Source organism: Oratosquilla oratoria, chromosome 5, assembly GCF_046742065.1.
Source record: "Oratosquilla oratoria isolate Oo_2021 chromosome 5, ASM4674206v1, whole genome shotgun sequence".
NCBI classification, from domain to species: Eukaryota; Metazoa; Arthropoda; class Malacostraca; order Stomatopoda; family Squillidae; genus Oratosquilla; species Oratosquilla oratoria.
The window spans coordinates 23,797,131-23,816,466 of NC_134781.1; the positions used below are offsets into that span (position 1 = coordinate 23,797,131).

At 38.2% G+C, this 19,336-nt stretch overlaps 2 protein-coding genes across 7 annotated transcripts in view; one reads left to right on the forward strand and one right to left on the reverse strand.

Moving 5' to 3' along the window:
- LOC143025410 (uncharacterized) overlaps positions 1-4,074 on the reverse strand; it is a 23,919-nt gene extending 19,845 nt beyond the window's left edge. Inside the window, exons 1-4 of one of the 6 annotated variants that reach the window (XM_076185046.1) lie at positions 3,744-4,073; positions 2,403-2,549; positions 1,149-1,243; positions 75-182 (exon numbers count right to left, since the gene is read on the reverse strand). In XM_076185046.1, the coding sequence (XP_076041161.1) occupies positions 75-176 (102 nt within the window). In that variant the 5' untranslated portion in view covers positions 177-182; positions 1,149-1,243; positions 2,403-2,549; positions 3,744-4,073. Of the gene's footprint in view, positions 1-74; positions 183-1,148; positions 1,244-2,402; positions 2,550-3,743 lie in introns of all 6 variants that reach the window. The other 5 variants (XM_076185050.1, XM_076185049.1, XM_076185047.1 and 2 more) reach the window with 5 other exon arrangements.
- DZIP1 (DAZ interacting zinc finger protein 1) lies at positions 4,064-18,065 on the forward strand. Its single transcript, XM_076185043.1, has 3 exons — positions 4,064-4,162; positions 10,658-11,063; positions 12,766-18,065. The coding sequence occupies exons 2-3, from the start codon at positions 10,704-10,706 to the stop codon at positions 15,328-15,330; spliced, it is 2,925 nt and encodes a 974-aa protein (XP_076041158.1). The 5' UTR covers positions 4,064-4,162; positions 10,658-10,703; the 3' UTR covers positions 15,331-18,065.
- The last annotated feature ends 1,271 nt before the right edge of the window (positions 18,066-19,336 follow it).

Consider the following 19,336-nt stretch of genomic DNA (forward strand, 5'->3'; position numbering starts at 1 on the left):
AAATTTGCCACATACCCCTCAGAAATGGGGGTTGAAAGATATGAAAGAGACTGGTAAATATTTCTACTCCTTACCTGTAAAGGTTGAAATTCATGTTTGCATCCTTCAATAATAAAATCACAGCTTGCTTTGATACATAAATGCAACAACTGCCTGGGCTGCTTCAAACAAGGCATCTTCTCCTGTAAAGATATATCACAAAGTGAAATATTTGGGATAGTAAATCCTGGTCTACAGAAGTAATAATATACAACCAATTAATTAGATCAATTACATCTAGTCTCTTTCAGGAGACCTACATACCTAAGGTATCTGACAAAAGCCCCTGGGTTAACCCAGATTGTTACTGTTGGGCAGTACATGTACAGAGGTATTGCAGGTACAGCTAGATATCGGAATTATTAGTACAATTGGTTAGATATCATTTTACCAATTAGAAATACAATAAAAGTAAATGAATGGTATGTTTGACTGTTGAGGAAGGAAGGAAGGAAGGGAGAGGACGGAATACAGAGGTGAGTGGAGAATGGTTGTATATGGATGATATTGTGATTGCATGAGGAGGAATGGGCGGGGGGTGGGGTAGTGTGTGTGAGTAAATTTTGACGCAGCACGAAGGGATTTCTCCCCGTCCTCTCCTTATATGCAAGGGGGGACGGAGAGGGGGGGTCGCCAATTAAATGAAGCGGCCTTGCTGTGGATGTGCTGTGTCTTGCGACACTGCTTCTGACCCAGGGCGGTGGGCAGGGTGCAGGGATGACCCGTCATCCAGGAGATGCTCAGATGAGAGGGAGGGTGGGAGGGGTGTGGAGTGTATTTAGGGATGAAATGGGTGGGAGTGTTTTTATGCCTTTCCCTTTTTGGCTACCTCCCTTGGAAGGGGGAAAAAGCCTTGGTATATGTATGTATGTATGTATGTATGTATGTATGTTTGACTGCAATGTGTCACTTTATTTCACTGAAAGTTAAGGTGCTGCTCTTTACCATGGTTCCATGGTAGTTATAGGGACCAACAATGGTACCTGCATGTGGTAGTCCTGCGAGACAAATATCAAAAGTTGTCTTCTTCCTGCCACCTGTCAGCACCCCCACACCTATGTCTAAAGGTGCAACCTCAAGAGGCAGTCTCCAGACCAGACCAGCCCTACCTGTATGGGTAACTATAGTCCAGATCTTCATGGATTTTGTGATCCCTGACCATAGATGTTCTCCCTCTAACCTAACCGAGGTCTTGGAGTCAAACCTAAATGCCCTCAACATAAAAGGCAAACAGAGACAACAGTATCAGTCACTGTGTAAACAATACCCAATGTTCAATTGATCAATTAATATGTTGTACCAGGTCTCTCTGTTATCACCCATCCTTCATCTGGAGATAAAAAACACTTGGTCTCTGAATTAGGTGCAAAATCTCATTCTCTAACCTTAAACTACATTTTCTATACCTTTTCATTGGAGAGCTATAAATCAGCAACTCCTCCCCTCCTGTTAAAATAGAAATAGCTCCATACATATATAATAGAGACTACAATCCAAAGCTTGTTTCCAAAAAGACCAATGACTTATAGTAGTCTTGCAAGATGGACATTTTCAAGATGCTCATTTTCAAAACCTATCAAAGAATTACAAAGGCGGAGCATGCCGACAGGAGACCTTTTGGTCCATATCTAGGTCAGAAAAAAAAATCATTATAATGATAAATAAATAAATAAATAAATTAATAAAAACTATAATAATGTAAATCATAAATAAAATACATAAATAAATGCATAGGTATAGTTAAATAATAAACAAACAGGTAAATAGTAAATAATTATAAACTGACATATAACTAATAATAAATGAGAATCCTCCATCAGGATGTACAGCCCCACCTCCAGAATGGACCCAAGGTCTCTATCAACTTCAACTGTTTCTTATACCTCTTCATACATGGACAGCTATTTATATACCAGGGCCATTTTTCCCCCTTACCAGGAAGGTAGCCAAGTCAAAAGGCATACACCCACTCCATTCCCATCCACCACCACCTCCTCCCTCTCACCTCAGCTCCTCATGGATCTTTTAATGTCCATGGATAGCTGTTCCCCTCCTTCCATTCCTTTTTGCTGATAATGAACAGTCCCACACCAATACAACAGAGACAACATTCCAACGTTTATTCCTAGGGAGGTTTATGGAAGACCCCAAGACCACTGACAGCCACTATGGAGCTGTGGGTTTCCAGTACAGTACTTGGAATTCAAGAAAAAAATTAGCTTCATAACCTAACTAGATGATGCTAATGCCAAGCTATCTATCTACCAGAAAAAATAGCATTGCCTCACTTGGCCAAAAAACACCCACACTCTACCTTTTGGTGTCCTTTTAATATATAATGTGGTTACATTCTAAATAATTACCTGCTTTCAGATTATCTGATGTGCTGATTAATTTTTCTTCTATGGATTTTGACTAAACACCTTAGGTGCTCCAGCAATGATGGTGATATTGTTGTCTTCATTTACCAACCAAAACTGGAAGTATCAGAGGAACAACTGTGCATCAACCTTTGAAAAAGAAATCAAAAAGACATTTCTATTTGATAAATGTATATTTTTTTAGAAATGCACACCTATGCGATATAGCATTACAAAATTAAATATAAATTTTGTGAATTATAATACATCAATATAATAAATATTTTTCTTGGTAGAAATTGATAACAGAAAACATTGCTAAAAGCTACACACAAACAAAGTCATGTTGACTCCTTTACATGCCAACTTTATTTCAATAGATTTGGAGGTCAAAGACAACAATGACAACCCTGATGACCTCTAAAATTACAGGTACTGCATTACTAAATGTAGGTTAGGTTAGGTAAGTAGGTAGGTAGGCAGGTAGGTAGGTAGGCAGGTAGGTAGGTAGGTTGGTAGGTAGGTAGATAGGTTAGGTAGGTTATGTTAAATTAGGTGAATTTCAATTTACCATAATTCAATTTCTTCAACCTCTGCATCTACCAAAACAAAGATGACATCTCAAGCAGTCGACACGGCTACATTTGTTTGTGTATAGCTTTTAGCAACTTTTGCACTTTTTCTGCTATTGATTTCTACCAAGAATAACATATATTACAATGATGTATTATAATTTATCAAATTATTATTTTATTTTCTATTGATATACCATGGTGTGCAATTGTAAAAATTTACTGATAAATGTTATATACTGGAATTTTGAATTGTAATGATAATTAAAAGTCCAGAATCACACAAACATGAATACTTAACATGAACCTTACATTGTGACTGTCCAATAGTTCCTAATATAACTAAAAAAGTACGATGACATAATATGAAGAACTATAAATTACCTTTGGGCACCAGAAATCCAGTGAAGGTTTTAATTTTTGTGTTAGGAATCTTACTAAAAAATGGAGTGAACTGAAAGAATTGTATTCTTAACATTATTTATATTCCCCCTATAAAAATCCAGAATCATGCAAACACATAACATTAAACATATAATATTCAACAGGAAATTTACCAATTAATAGCTCCTAATGTAATATATATATCCTAACCTAACCATTCCATTGCAAAAATAGATGTTTGAAATGCAAAAACGAGTGAAAACTGTGCTTGTATGATACTGGAATAATATAATATAAAAATTGCTCATGTCAACTACTGAAATCACCTGTATATAATAATCATATAATGACCAGCTATGTGGTTGATTGGAACAATTTCCCGACTCACCTGTACCACTAGGTTAAATGTTGAAACTTGTGGAAGTATATTATATACCAGCACATGTTGAACAGGTAGAAAACACGTCGTTTTTTTGGCCTACCTTCTTTTGTGCCAACTGAAAAACAGGATGTTTTTCAATCCACCTTTTGTACAGTGTTTATTTCTGTCCCCCACTCCAATTTTTAATTAAACAAGTTACCACTCATTTATCAAACTGCCAAGTATAGTCTCCATTACTTTCCCTAAAGTAGATTTTCAACACTTTACCGACAACAGTAACTGCCTGATACACTTTCCCAATAATAATGCTACTATTCCCTCCGAATAAAATCATCGCTTCTGTCGTCATCGAAACGTCACTTCATCGAATTCTTCAATTCAAAACAACGCTTGTAAACACAGCTGCCATGTAATCGTGATGCAAGGTAATAACTGCAAAGTAATTGACTTCTAGGCTTGATTGAGATAACATACAAACGTGTGGTATTTTGATTTTAATGTATTCCGAACAGAACATTTCATGCCACTTGTTTAAATTGTTTATATTTCATATTGGTTGTTTAATTTATGATTTTATCTTGAAGTTTGATAGTTTGTACAACCGATAGAAAATCTTTGTCGTCGTTAATGTTATTTTACATGTTGATAATTCTTTGTCAAGAGAATATTTTGTTACATATTTGTTGAAATGTCTGTTAAAACTTAAATGTCATTTGGTTGTCATGCAAGTCTTTAAAGTAGCATGTTTGACGAGGTAGATGCCATTGAGGTCGGTAATAATACAAGGACAGACAAGTAACTAAAAAAAATTACCTACAGGCAGTTGAGTAGGGTCTCACTAATTGCCGAACAAACCGAGAAAAGCCGAACAAAACAACAAAACCCAAACAAGGACGGGTTTTGCTCAAATGCACACTTCTATATATATATGGTTGCATTATATTATTTGAACTATTTTCTTTAAAATGTGTGATTTCCATGTAATATGATCAAAGAGAACTTACGTTTTTATCCTCTGCAATTTTGACCCCAGCTACGATTCGTCCAGCCCGCCGTCTATGGATCAAACTACACTCTTTTAAGTTTCTTACTGTTGTGTTATTAGTGCAATAGACTGCATATAGTTGAATTATTTAAACTTCTTTTTTAAATGTGTGATTTTCATGTAATTTAACACAACAGTAAGAAACTTAAGAGTGTAGTTTGATCCATACCACCAGTGATCATAGACGGCGGGCTGGACGAATCGTAGCTGTGTTCAGTATTTTTGCAGAGGATAAAAACGTAAGTTCTCTTTGATCATATTACATGGAAATCACACATTTTAAAGAAAATAGTTCAAATAATGTAATCATATATATATAGAAGTATGCATTTGAGCAAAACCCGTCCTTGTTTGGGTTTTGTTGTTTTGTTCGGCTTTTCTCGGTTTTGTTCGGTTTGTTCGGCAATTAGTGAGACCGGTTGAGTATATGAAAGGTTCAAAGGACATGATGGTTGTTTTTAGGGTGACAGTTATTTCTGCTACATCGTATATGAAAGTTATTGGCACTCACCAAAGAAATAATTTTTTTTTCTGCCATCAAGTAATTAGTAAACCCTCTCCCAAACTGCAGATAGGTAACCTGTTTTGTTTAGCCGCACCACTGAAGTACAACAGTGATATATGCTTATTTTGTATGTTTTTAAATGTTTTGTAGTCCTCTTCAAACAATTATGCATCACTTAAATTATTTATTTACAGATTATTATGCCCTAAATTGTCTTTGATTGCATTTCTGTACAATGCGATAGGATGTTTTGAACCCTGTTTTCAACCGGTCTCACTAATTGCCGAACAAACCGAACAAAACCGAGAAAAGCCGAACAAAACAACAAAACCCAAACAAGGACGGGTTTTGCTCAAATGCATACTTCTATATATATATGGTTGCATTATTTGAACTATTTTCTTTAAAATGTGTGATTTCCATGTAATATGATCAAAAAGAAGTTACGTTTTTATCCTCTGCTAAATTACCGAACACAGCTACGATTCGTCCAGCCCGCCGTCTATGATCACTTGTGGTATGGATCAAACTACACTCTTTTAAGTTTCTTACTGTTGTGTTAAATTACATGAAAATCACACATTTTAAAGAAAAGAGTTTAAATAATTCAACTATATGCAGTCTATTACACTAATAACACAACAGTAAGAAACTTAAAAGAGTGTAGTTTGATCCATACCACCAGTGATCGTAGACGGCGGGCTGGACGAATCGTAGCTGGGGTCGGTAAAATTACAGAGGATAAAAACGTAAGTTCTCTTTGATCATATTACATGGAAATCACACATTTTAAAGAAAATAGTTCAAATAATGCAACCATATATATATAGAAGTGTACATTTGAGCAAAACCCATCCTTGTTTGGGTTTTGTTGTTTTGTTCAGCTTTTCTCAGTTTTGTTCGGTTTGTTCAGCAATTAGTGAGACCCTTTTCAACTATATCAGCTGACCACCCTAACTGTGGAGGCTGCCTGGGGAACTTCCCAGTAGGGGGTAAGGGGTAAATGTTCAGTTGTGCACAACTACGCAATATAGCAATAGAAAATTAATTATTAATTTTGTAAAATGTCACCAAATATGTAATTTTCTTGGCGGAAATGAAAAACAAAAAAGTTGCTAAAACATTTCATAAGTAATGGTACGCCATGTTTATTTTGATAGATGTCGACGTCAAAGAAATGAAAGGATGATAAATTTGTCTATGCTAACCTAATGTTAGAGAACTTCTAGAATGATGCAGTCTCCTTTCTACCTACATCTACCAGCTCTCACCCACAAGACGAGTACATGCATATGCATGCACATGCATTGTATCACCACGGGTGTAAGATGGTAGGCAAGACCTGACGTACACCAAGGGTCAAGCATCGTAGTCAAGTCTATTGTCCTGAGACTCCAAATTATTGGGGTCATGACCTCGGACGCACACAGCTGTCACCAAACCCTTGGTTCCTGCTAATGAAGATATTGCCATTTTGACAATAAATTTCCAAAAGGTTGTTAGTTTCACCAGTCCACATTCGGACACATATCTATAAATGATACAAAGTGATGTATCATCATTTCTTGTTGCCCCTGAAACACTGGAAACAGTGACCATGTAAATATTTTTCCCTTGTCGGCAACCTTGCCGGATTGATGTATATAATGAACCATTCCTCTTCGGAGAGGGGGAGATATTCACTCGAATAAAGACAAGAAACAAGGCTTGTTTTCCATGCCTCCAGAGAAGCCGCTCCACTCGAATGCTGCCATATGTTATAAACAACACCATCCAACACTAACCTAACCTAACCTAGATTGTATTTAGTAAATCAGTACCTGTAATTTAAGGTCATCTGGATCGTCATTGTCATCATCATCACGGATGTTGGCGGCCTGTTCAATCATTCTTTCTGATTGCGAGGTATATAGGTTTTTCATAGCTTGAAGGAATGCATAGATTTCAGTTCCATAGCATTCCTTCAAGAATATATACCTCGCAAGGTACTGTTGGAAGTACTAAGGGCGTACACCAGGCCTCAACCGGATCAGGTAGAAAACAAACACTTGACAAATGACAAGATAGCGTCCCGATCCTATGCTAATGACTTCATTTGTTAATATATTTGCTTGTACCAAGGTATTTTTTATTTTTATTTCCACCAAGAAAATTGCATATTACGTTGATATATTATAATTTACAAAATTAATATTTAATTTTTTAATGCTATATTGTGTAGTTGTGCACAACTGAACAAATACTAGGTTAGGTTGGGTTAAGTTAATAGCACTTTATCAAAAATAGTAGGTTAGGCTAATAGCACTTTATAAAAAATAGCAAATTTCCACTTTGTAGCAACTTCACTGATTGATGGGTTGATTCTGTGTTTTCAATAATTCAGATGTGCGTGGTTGTTAGTAATTACTTGTTTTTGTGCATTTTTATTATCTTAGAAAAGATAAGAGCTGTATAAAAATGAGTAATTTCTGGCAATAATGAATACTAGAATTGTTGGAAACATGTAAAAATCAACAGGAAAAATATTTCTGGAGGCCGTGAGTTATATTGTACGGAAATGCAATTTTACCTCTGTCTTTTCTCTGCTGACAAGTAAACTCTGTCCTCCACTGACAAAGGTGGCAGTATTATTCCAGCATCACACAAACACATTTTTCACTTTGTTATTAAGTTAAAAAAAAATGGCATACATATAAGATGAAAATAAAAGATAATGAGAGGAACACTTTATTCAGTATATTGATGATAGAAATATATTCTTCAAGCAATATTTTTGCAACAAGGCTGATTATAGAAATATCTAGATATAAACTATTAGGTAATTTGGAACATGCTTTAATTAATGGAAGAAGTAAGCCCTGTAAAAGGCTAGAATAATGTGACCTGACATGCTTAAAGTTGAGCGGATTGTTAGTCAATGTAGCATTTCATTAATAGGCGTGGCATAAAGCTGTTATGAGAGGTGCTCAGACAAATGCTCACATAACCTATGACAGGTTCATATACTGACATAAAAAGAGCCCATCTCTTGATAGAATTGTTCAAAATACTCCTCGCCTCAGACTTTAGAACATAGATACAAATACACTGCTCCTGACCCAGGGCAGTGGACAGGATGCAGGGATGACCTGTCATCCAGGAGGTGCCAAGATAAGAGGGAGGGATGAGGGTGGAGGGGAGTGGAATATATAGGGAATGGAATAGGTGGGACTGGTTTCTATGCCTTTTTCTTTTTGGCTACCCCCCGTGTAAGGGGGAGGGAGCCTTTGGTATATGTATGTATGTATATATATAATATAGGAGGTGCTAAGATGGGGGGGTGTGGAGTGTTTTCGGGGATGGAATGGGTGGGAATGATTTTATGCCTTGTCCTTTTTGGCTACCTCCCTGGTATGGGGGAGAAAGCCTTGGTATATGTATATATATATATATATATATATATATGTATATATATATATATATGTATATATATATATATGTATGTATGATGCAGGGATAACCTGTCATCCAGGAGGAACCATGAAAAGAGGGAAGAGGGATTGTGAATGGGACTGGAGTATGTTGGGATGAAATGGGTGGAAGTGGATTTCTGCCTTTGACTTTGGGTACCCCCCTTGTAAAGGGAAAAAGTCATTAATATATGTATGTATATAAACATACATACATATACCAAGGGATTTTTCCCCCTGACAAGGGAGGTTGCTCTAGTCATAGAAAACTAGATAAAAGCTATTATTATTATATATTTATTTTTGTTTTATCAATTGATTTATTTATTTCTTCACACTTCAGGCCAGGGCCACCTATGCTTGTCCCTCAACAAACAACAGATACATATGATGGTATGATGGATTGTTGGGGTACAGCAGCCATAGCAAGATCAGTGCTCCACTGAATCCTGACCTATCTGTGTCCGTACCACATTTGTTTGTTTGTTTGGCTGTAGATCTCAACTGAGCAAGCTCCTCATGGAAGTTATGTTTCTTTGTGATGCTATGGCCCATGGTATTGCAATGAAACACTCCTTCAACTCATGGCCAGATCTTTCTGGAATTTGTTGCTGTTAAGGTCATTTGATTTCATGAATTGAAGGGATAGTGGACTAGTGGACTAGCTAGGATAGACCACCCGCTTGCATGGGATCGGTAGTTGTAGGAGGGGAAGAGATGTCTGTATGAAAATGAAAATATAGTTGTGTATAAAAGAGGGCTTCTGCCACTGAGCGATTAGGGATATTTATTTTGTGGTGTCGTGGCTTTGAAGGGATACATTCCACCCTGAAAGAGTCTCACTCTACCAGTATCCATTGTGGTTGAAGTCCACCTCTCAGTTGTATAAATCCACATGCCCTTAACCTGAATAAAATCCTCTAAGTACGTCACCATGATGAAGTGGTTGAACCAAGCTAGCTCCATACAATAATTGTGTTTCTTTGCGATGCTGCAACCTGCGGGCCATAGACCTTCATTGAGTAACAAAGATTTTTTAAATGTAAAAATCAATCCAGAATTAGTTGAGTTTGCATTTGCTTATAGTTCTTGTATTTTGTACAGAGGCATTTCCCAACTTTTTGGACATATTGTGAGAGAGGAAAAAATCAGGCCTGAATTTTGCTTTGAAGATGGGGTATCAGGTGGACCCGTAATGGCCTATGAATTGGTGTAAAAAGTCACATTCAAGGAATATGTATTGTGTACTGTAGATAGGATAAAGGTGTGGCAGTGTAGGATGTGGTTCACCATGGTCTTAGATCATGTGTTGAACTCGTGATCGACATCTATTACCCTACTGGATGAGACCTCAGATCTCATATATGACTGATTTGTGTTCTGTGTCTTCTGTATGGTGGTTTCATCAGGTAGCCAGGCACTATTACTACTCTTCCCATTGTCAGACAATCCACATGGCATCCATCCAGTCTAGGTGCCTTTACAACTTTCATTTGTTTTATTGTAATTTGTACCTCCATATTTGCTGGAGCTTTATTGTTCTCTTTGCCTATCAGTCATTCTTGTAGCATCTTTCTCTGTTACAGTCAAAGCCTTCCTGACCTCAGCATTTAATAAGATATTGAAATGCTCTACCATCTCTCTCTCTTATTGAAATATAATAGTACCCCTTGTTGGCACATTTGTGTAAAAGTGGTATTAACTGAAAAAAATAAAAGTATAAGGTCAAGTGAAAAAGGTTAGAGATGGCAACAACTTGCCTTTTTAAAATAAATTCTAAGGATATTTGTTAACTATTTTCCATAGCAAATAATTTGTGATAATTATTTCTGCAGACCCCCATTCCTATGAAAAGAGTTGGGCTTAATTTCTATGTTCCTTCAGTATTTATTGATGTATTTACTTATTTAATTAATTACAGATGATGTGATGACCTGTAGGAGTGCGGGGAGGACACGCCAAAAACCATGAGGACCCACTTGGGGGCAGTGTCCCCAGCAGGAGGGGCTATGGTGCCCTCCATGGCAGAGTTCCCTGCACATAGGAGAGAGAGAGTGGACTGGCAGAAGTTGGCCTCCATTGACCTGCATGATCTTCAGTCTTCCTGTGACATGGAGGTGCTTCAGGAGAACCTCTCCCACGTGACGTTTTGTGATGCCACATCTGAATTCGATCTGGACACTGTCTCTGGTCAGAAGAATTTGCTGAAGATGTTTAGGTTAGGGCAGCTGATCATACAGTACCTGTTCTTGTCTCAAGAATACATTGAAAATCAACTTCAAGAAGTGTATCAAGAATGGCAACAGACAAAGGAAAAGTACACTGAGGTGAGTTTATGGCATGTAATTTTTTTGTATGCATTTGCTGAGTGTGGTACTGAATGGACTGGAACACCAGCATTTGAAGATGAGAACCCAATGTTAGATGGTTCAGATCTGCTAGAATTAGCAATGATAGGGCATATGGTATTAGACCCCAAGCTCTAACAAAGGCATCAGTGCTTGACTACCTCAGAATAGATAACTAAAATGTTAAAAAAGAGAGCTCACTTCTTTTGAATTATTCACACACTAGTTTGCAGTATAATCATAAGTTACTTATGACTCAAACATGTTTCACTATGTAATTGCCTGAGTCAGTAATACACTATAAAGAATGATTGGGTACTATGAAGTTGAATTGATAATGATAGAGAGAAGAAATTACAGCACTGCATGAACAGTGAAATGATGAGGGTCATCATATGATGCAGCAATGGGTGTTAAAACAGCTCCAGCTGTTAGGCCTTGCTGCAGAGGTGCTGTGTCATTTCATTGCCTTTGATTCAGTGTGGTAGGGATAAGGACAACCCTTCATCCATGAAGTGCTGAAATGGGCAGAATGATAAATGGGTTTTAATGGAAGTTGTATGGTATTGATGTTAGAGGATGGGGGTGTATATTTTCAAAATTAAAGTCATTGGTCAGGAAATAAACAAAGAGATCACAATTTCTAAACAGAAATGTAGTAGCACATTTGTAAATGACACACAGGAAATCCACATTCGGAGAACACTAGATTGGCAGAACATAAAAGGTCAATTAGGTATGGGCAAGAAAATTCGGCTGTATTTCTTCATGTCAAAAATAAGAATCATTCTTTCGACTGGGTTAAGGCCAGATTACTGTTCAAGTCCCACTGCGGTTTCAGGAGAAAAAATAGTTGAATCAGCATTAATTGAGGAATGCCCCAATATTAATATATCTAAAGGGCAGTGGACTCCTGACATTATTTCATGCGCGGCGGTTAGCAGGCTGGTACGGAGCTTACAACCCCCCCTCACCTCACCCTCTCCCTCCTCCGCCACCCTTTTTTGTCCCGCGCCTGAATGATGCCATCTGTCCACATTCCTTCTCTTTTCTGTAGCTTATAAGTCCCCTCTGTCCTCTGTCTTATGTACTTTCCTGAAGAGGGCTACAGTTGATAGCCGAAATAAAGATTCTTCTTTATTCGAAGTTTATTTTCTCTGACTGTGGGTTTCCTGTGTGTCAAAGAGATCACAAGTTTAAACTAAAAAAAGTTGATTAAAGGGAGTCAAAATTTATTTTCTTATTTATTATTATTATTATTATAAAAAAAAAGAGAGACATATAGGAACAGAGTGGTCAATCCACAAAAAAAAAACAGGAGTGTTAGGCAGAGGTTTGGAGCTAATAAGTGAGAGGAGAAAGGTAAGAAATGAGCCAGTTGTTGTTCATGCATACGCTGCACTCATAGCTTAGTTTCAGGGTAGGATGAAACAATTAGTGATGGAGTTTGGGAGGTATGTGAGAGGAGGAAGAAAGTAAATGTGTAGAAAAATAAGAAGATAAGGTGTATAAGGGGTGAGGGTGGTAGTTGGTTGAACGTAAATTTAAAGGACGAGAGGATGGAAGATATGTAGAGCTTAAATTATTTGTATTGCTGTTTGGAAAGAGTGAGTGTATGGCATTAGCATACAGTATTAGATTCCCTTATGGGTGGATGATTACAGTCGGACTCTGTTTTCAGGTAAAGAACAAACTGATTCAGCAAGTGGGAGAGGCAAAGAAGATGAAGGAAAGCAACCGAAGTATGAGAGAAACTGTGAAGTATATCAATTCAGTGGCAGCAGCAAAGGGCTTGGTTTTGCAGTACAAGTGTCCTCTGTGCCCGAAGACTTTCCGAGGAGAAGATTTCTTGAGGTCACACTTGTGGCGAAAACATCCTGAGCAGGCAGATGCTATCACCATCCCCAAACCCGCAGGAGGTAAGAAATATTTTAGTGCTGCTGATGTCAATGAAGAGGTCATGCCAGATAAACCCGAGAGAGAGAATCCACCTCAGCCAGATGAAAAGTCTGAACGTCTCATGATGATGGAGGAGAAGTTAGACACAATGAATGAGAACTTCTCCAAAGTGATGAAAGAGATGGAAGAGCAAAAATCGGCCCTTCAGGCGGAAAATACGAAAAAGACCGAAGAGGTCAAGCAAGCTTGGGTAGAAAAGAATGAGATTGAAAGAAAATACAGAGATGAAATAGATGACATTAATAATCAGTTGGAGGAATTAAAGAAAAATTTTCAAAATAATGAAAAGGAGGAGCATCAAAATCAGAATGAGGAACTCTTGCAGTTGATTGCCCAGCAGGACAAAGAAATTCAATTTCTACGTCAAACAGTTGAAAATCCAGAACAAACTCCTGTAGAGCCCTGTTCAAAAGATGAAGATACTGTAGCCCAGGAAATTGCAGCTTTAAAAGAAATGATCGGTGAGGAAAAGAAAAGTCACAAACATGCTCTAAAACAAATGAAGTCTGCATTGAGGAAAGAATACGAAGAGGCTCTAGCCAATGAGAAGGAGAAGCTTGAGTTGCGCATCAAAGAGTTAGCTAGTAATAATGATACGCAAATACCATTTACTAAGAAGAAGCCTCCACCTTCGCCGAAGGCTATGCCAAGTCCTCAGACACCAAGCAAATTCACTAAACCCAAACTGGTTCATTCTGTAGAGTCAGTCACAGACTCTGGCAAATCTCCAGTCTCGAAGACCCTCACAGATTCTAGCAAATCTCCAGTCTTGAAGACACCAGTGAGCAGAACCTATGATGGTGCCTCAGACACCGATACAGATTCAAGTGAAGAGGAGGAGAAACCCGCTAATGGGACTTACGAAAATACCATAATCACAAAAGTTGTTGGGCAAGAGAACGATAAGGTTGAAGAAGTTGAAAAGAGCTTATCAGAAGCTGAGGAAGACACTACTAATGATACGTCACCCGAAGAAACGTCTGGAATATATGATTTAGAAACTCTTCTTGAGGAGAACCCACATTTGTGGAAGCAGATGCATAAAGCCACAAGTGAGGTTTTGGCTACAAGACTGAATGGACTGGGGATAGAACCAGAAGCCAAAGGAATAAAGAAAGTTGTGTATAGTTCTTGCATGGCCAGGTTGAGAAAAGACAGGTCATTGCTACAGAGAAAGTATGATAACTTCTTGGACCTTAGAAAGAGAATCTCTAGTGAATTGGACTTGAAAGTTAGTGAAAAGAAGTTGAAAGAGATGGATATTTCTGGAATAGAGAAGTTAGACACAACCAATGACAGTTCATATGGAAGGAAAGATCGGGGTATGTTTTCCAAAATGGTCAAGAATGTAAGATCAAAGGTAAAAGAAGGGTCAAAGGCTCTGTCATCATCCGTCACTCGCAAAGGGGAAACGGTCTCTTTGGGTCTCAAGGGCATGTTCCACACTTCCCGCAGGAGTTCCAGGTCTTCCCAGGACGCCGAGGTGATTTCTGTGGAAAAGACAAAAGTAGATGTTTCAGACGAAATCCACACAAAATCTTCAAGTGAGGAATCCAGCGAAAGTGAAGATGACAGTTCTGACGAAGACATAAAAGATGTGACAGCGAAAAGTGTTGCAAGGAACCTGTTTGGTGATGATGACACAGTGAAACCAGTGCCTGGTAGTAGCGGGTTTCTGCGGCGAGGTAGTTACTTTGATAACAAGATGTATGGACAGAACGAACAAGAGAATGGCAGACACGAGGACTCTGAATGGGATTCAGATTCAGACCATGAGTATGTTAACGTAAAGAAAACAGAGCCACCCATGCGGGTAGATAGCTTGGACCTCCACGGAAGTAGAAGCGGCCCCATTGAAGTTGTCAGGAATGGGTGGCAAGCAGATGACAGTGATTACAAGCCAATTAAAGTTAAGAAACCTGTGGGCGAAATGGTGAGCTCGCTCTCAAAAACAATTGAAAAACAGCTTTCAGGAAGGCATGCATCAAAAATGGCAGGAGCCGTTGACGTGATGGGGCTGAGTTCTTCACCCATAGCAAGCAGCACAAGAATATATGAAGAGAATGATGACATCATCAATGAGGTTATTGGCTCTCCTCATGGTAGCCAGCAACAATTATCAACAGTAAGTGATTCGGTTCGCACAAGCCTCTGGGGCTCGGCAGAAACTGCAGAGTCAACCGAGAGCAAAGTGCAAGCAGGAACATACACGGGGAAGAAATCGAGAAACAAGTTGGTGTCGTCGTGGGACTCTGAAGATGATCTAGAAATAAGTGATCTAGAGTAAAACTGTCTTCAGAACCTGTCTAGGGAAGCAGCCTTGGGGACTGGCACTTGGTTCAGGCCCAGGATCTCTATATCAATTTGATAAGTTGCCTCCACATTTTGACATTGACAGCTGTCAACTGCTCCTGTCTTCCTCTCTTAGCAGGTGATAGAAAGATGGTGGACTGTTATCCGTTTCTTTGTCACTGACTAGCAAAAGAGGAGAGCAGGTGTTGGTTGTTAGTTCTTGTGTACAAAAGTGGAGAAAAGATCGTTTAAACTGATAAAGATATCATGGACTTTGATTTAGAGATTAAATGCCACCCAGATGGAAATGGTGTTGATGGAATTTGAAGATGGGAGAAGAAAGGCTTGTTCATATGTATGATCTTCTTTATAAGCTGTCTGTGTTGATTTTGAATTACCTTTCTCTGCATTTAAGTGGATGTGCACTAGTATATATAGAGATTCTACAAGAAACCTCGTGTTATGAAAACAATAATTTGTGATGAAATATACACAGTAAACCTTTGATATAGGAAACCCTTTTATAGTAAATTTTGGATATAACAAATGGCATACTCCTGAATTACCTACTGATATAATGAACTTAATTCAATAAACAAGATGAAGATCACAAACAGTGATGCAGTCTTTGAGTGACTAAAGCTTCACTTCCTGTCATAATACAGTATAGCTCTATAAAAATACCTTGTAATACATCATATTTTATTCCTATATATGTATATGTACAACAGTGGTGTGTCAGCAAGACACCACCAGATGTACTAAACTTTTGGATATAATGTCAGACCCTTCCTCCCAAAGAGTTTATTATATTAAAGGATTACTGTACACAGTATTTCTATTATAAAAAGTGCAATGTTATCATGGTTGCTATAGGCTGGGATTCAAATTTCTGTCGTCAGTGTGACGAGGGTTTGAATCCTGCCCCAGACCTTGTGTCTTGGTGAGAAAATAGTCCTTTCACCCACTTCCAAAGAGATAAAAATGCTTTTCATATAATATGGTGAAAATTGGCTGTAGAAAAGGTTGTGGAGCATCTACACTATTTCAGCTAGAAATTGATTTGAATTTTTTCTATTATTTTTTTTTCTACATAGCATAGATTATTATTTTTTCTCTCTCTTTTGTTACATTTTTATTTATTTTGTTTACTAAATCTTGTTACATTGCCTTTGACCTGAGTGGTGTGACAGGAATAGGGATAACCTTTCATCCATGGTGTGCTAAGATGGAAGAGGGAATGAGTGGGTTTTGGGCGGGTGTATGCTTTGACTCGTTCACTCCCCTTGTAGGGAGGAAAGACCCTTTGATATGTATTTATCTATTATTATTGGATGCTCACTGACTGAGCGGGTTAGAATGTCGATACTCATGGCAGAGGTTGAGGTGATGGCAGTTCAAACCCTACCACCAGCGAGTTGGACCAATGACATGGTCAATTAAATTCTATGCAACAAATTCCTCTGTAAAGGGGAACCGTCATAGCCTCATAATAGGGGGACTTTTGCGACATTAAACTGAACTGAATTGTAATATGTATGTGCATCAAAGCATTCATCCATCTCATATCTATCCAAAACGTATTCAGTCCCCCTTCCCATCTTAGCACCCCATGGATGAAGGGTCATCCCTGTTACCCACCACACTGTGGGAGAGTGTATGGTGCTTAATATATGTCAAATTGCGAAAGGACTGAGTCCCCAGATTGGTTGATCGAAATGCTTTGTAAAGGCTTCCAGATTTCCATCCGTCCTGTTTAGAATTATTTTGATTAATTTTGCCATCAACGATATTTTATATATTAAGGGTAGATTTAGTGCCATGTTTTTTATATTCTTTTATCGTTCTAGTCACATTGGTGCGATCTTTGCTAAGGAATAGGAAGAGGCAAATGGACTTCTTGTGTAGCTTTGAGTCAAAATACTGTAAATAGCTGTGTCATTGCAATATTTGTTTTTAGAAGTAGAACATGAATTTTTATGAGTTTTAGTACAAGGAAAACATCGCTTCACATATTGGTTGAGGCTGTGTTGGTGCCATTCAAGCATAAACAAAAGTATACAGTAGTATTAGATAAGAAGAAAATTATGTAGCAGTACCATTTGAGTTTTCCAGTGAAGTAATAGGTATCTAAAAAGTGGCCATAATATGATCTCATTTGCTGAAGCACATTTTCATCATAAATTAACTTCAAAGTTATCAAGTGTATATAAAAATTAACACTGACTTGGTACTTCAGTAAGGTTGGTGAGCATGATTATGCATTTGCTTATAATAATGAAGCTCCTTTTATATTTTATGCTATCCATTGATATGTTATTATTATTTTTTTTTTTTCCCTCAAATATTTCCCAGTGTCATATCATATAGTACAAATTAGTAAAAGTGCTTTTTGTCTACCTCCCTTGTAAGGGGAAAAAGCCTTTGGTATATGTATGTATGCTTTTTTGGTGTAGAAACAGTGTCAGGCTCTTCGAATCAGCAAAGTGGAGATTCATAGTACTAATGAAGTTCACAGCTCAGGAGGAATGGGCAGGGGGGTGGGGTAGTATGTGTGAGTAAATTATGACGCAGCCCGAAGGGATTTTCTCCCCGTCCTCTCCTTATATGCAAGGGGGGACGGAGAGGGGGGGGTCGCCGATTAAATGAAGCGGCCTTGCTGTGGATGTGCTGTGTCTTGCGACACTGCTTCTGACCCAGGGCGGTGGGCAGGGTGCAGGGATGACCCGTCATCCAGGAGGTGCTCAGATGATAGGGAGGGTGGGAGGGGTGTGGAGTGTATGTAGGGATGAAATGGGTGGGAGTGTTTTTATGCCTTTCCCTTTTTGGCTACCTCCCTTGTAAGGGGGAAAAAGCCTTGGTATATGTATGTACAGCTCAGGAAGCTTTAGACAGGTATGTTAGAAATAATACAGCATTAATCCTTTCTTCACGTTGATAAACCTTACAGATTTTATTCAATTTAAGTGGGGATGATACTGTTGCATTGAATGGAGAATGGGCATGAATAGCATTTCAGTCAATTAGAATCCCCAGCGAAGACCAGATTTCATATCTCCAGCTTAATAGAATTGTTTGACATTATCCATAACAAGATCTGTGAAGTATTTCATGGCGTTGAAGATGTTAATTGTCATCTTTGATCTAAGTTTTTATTCAGTTGCATTTTGATATTTATTGTTCACTCTGTGTGTATAGATTTTAAATACTATTGAAAGAATATTCTTCACAGAGGGGCCAGTGAAAGATATCTGCATATTGTGGCTCTGTGAGACTGGTAGCCATCTTTCCACCACCTGTCCTCAAAACCCATGAACAACCTCGCCTCAATGAGGAGGTGTAGCCCCAATAGGTTGGCACTTGTTCCCCAAATTGAGTCCAGAATCTCTAGCAAAAAATTTTCATTTTTCTTTGTCTTCTTCCACTTTCTCTCATAAGGAGAACTAAGAACTGTCAACTTCTTTTCTCTTCCTACTCCTACTAATGAATGACAGAAATTGGTTCACATTAAAAAGGCACAGACAACATTCCAGTCCTTTCCAGAGATCTGGTTGAAGGTCCAAAGACTGTTGGTGGGTACCAGGGACTACAGGCTTCCATTCATTGAACCTTGAAATAACAATTATCATTATGTGGATGAGAAAGCAAATGTAATGAAAATGTGGAAACCATATAAAAGTAGGTTGGAAAAAATATTGTATAGGTTGTGGGGTTCAAGAGGATTTTCAGTGGGAATTAATATCACTTAAGTGGATAATGATGATAATTCTTAAAAATGAATAACTAATAATAATTGTTGTTGTTTCAAGTTTCACAGGCCAGAAGCCCACAAACCTACAGTAGTCTGCAATGGCCCTCAGGCCCTTCTGTAGGTTTCATTGGGAAGAAACTCTGGACAGTTGCCTGTTTTTCATTGCTATAGGTCTGTCATTGTCATCAGTCGGTACATACATATACCAATGGCTTTTTACCCCCTTACAAGGGAGGTAGCCAAAAAACAA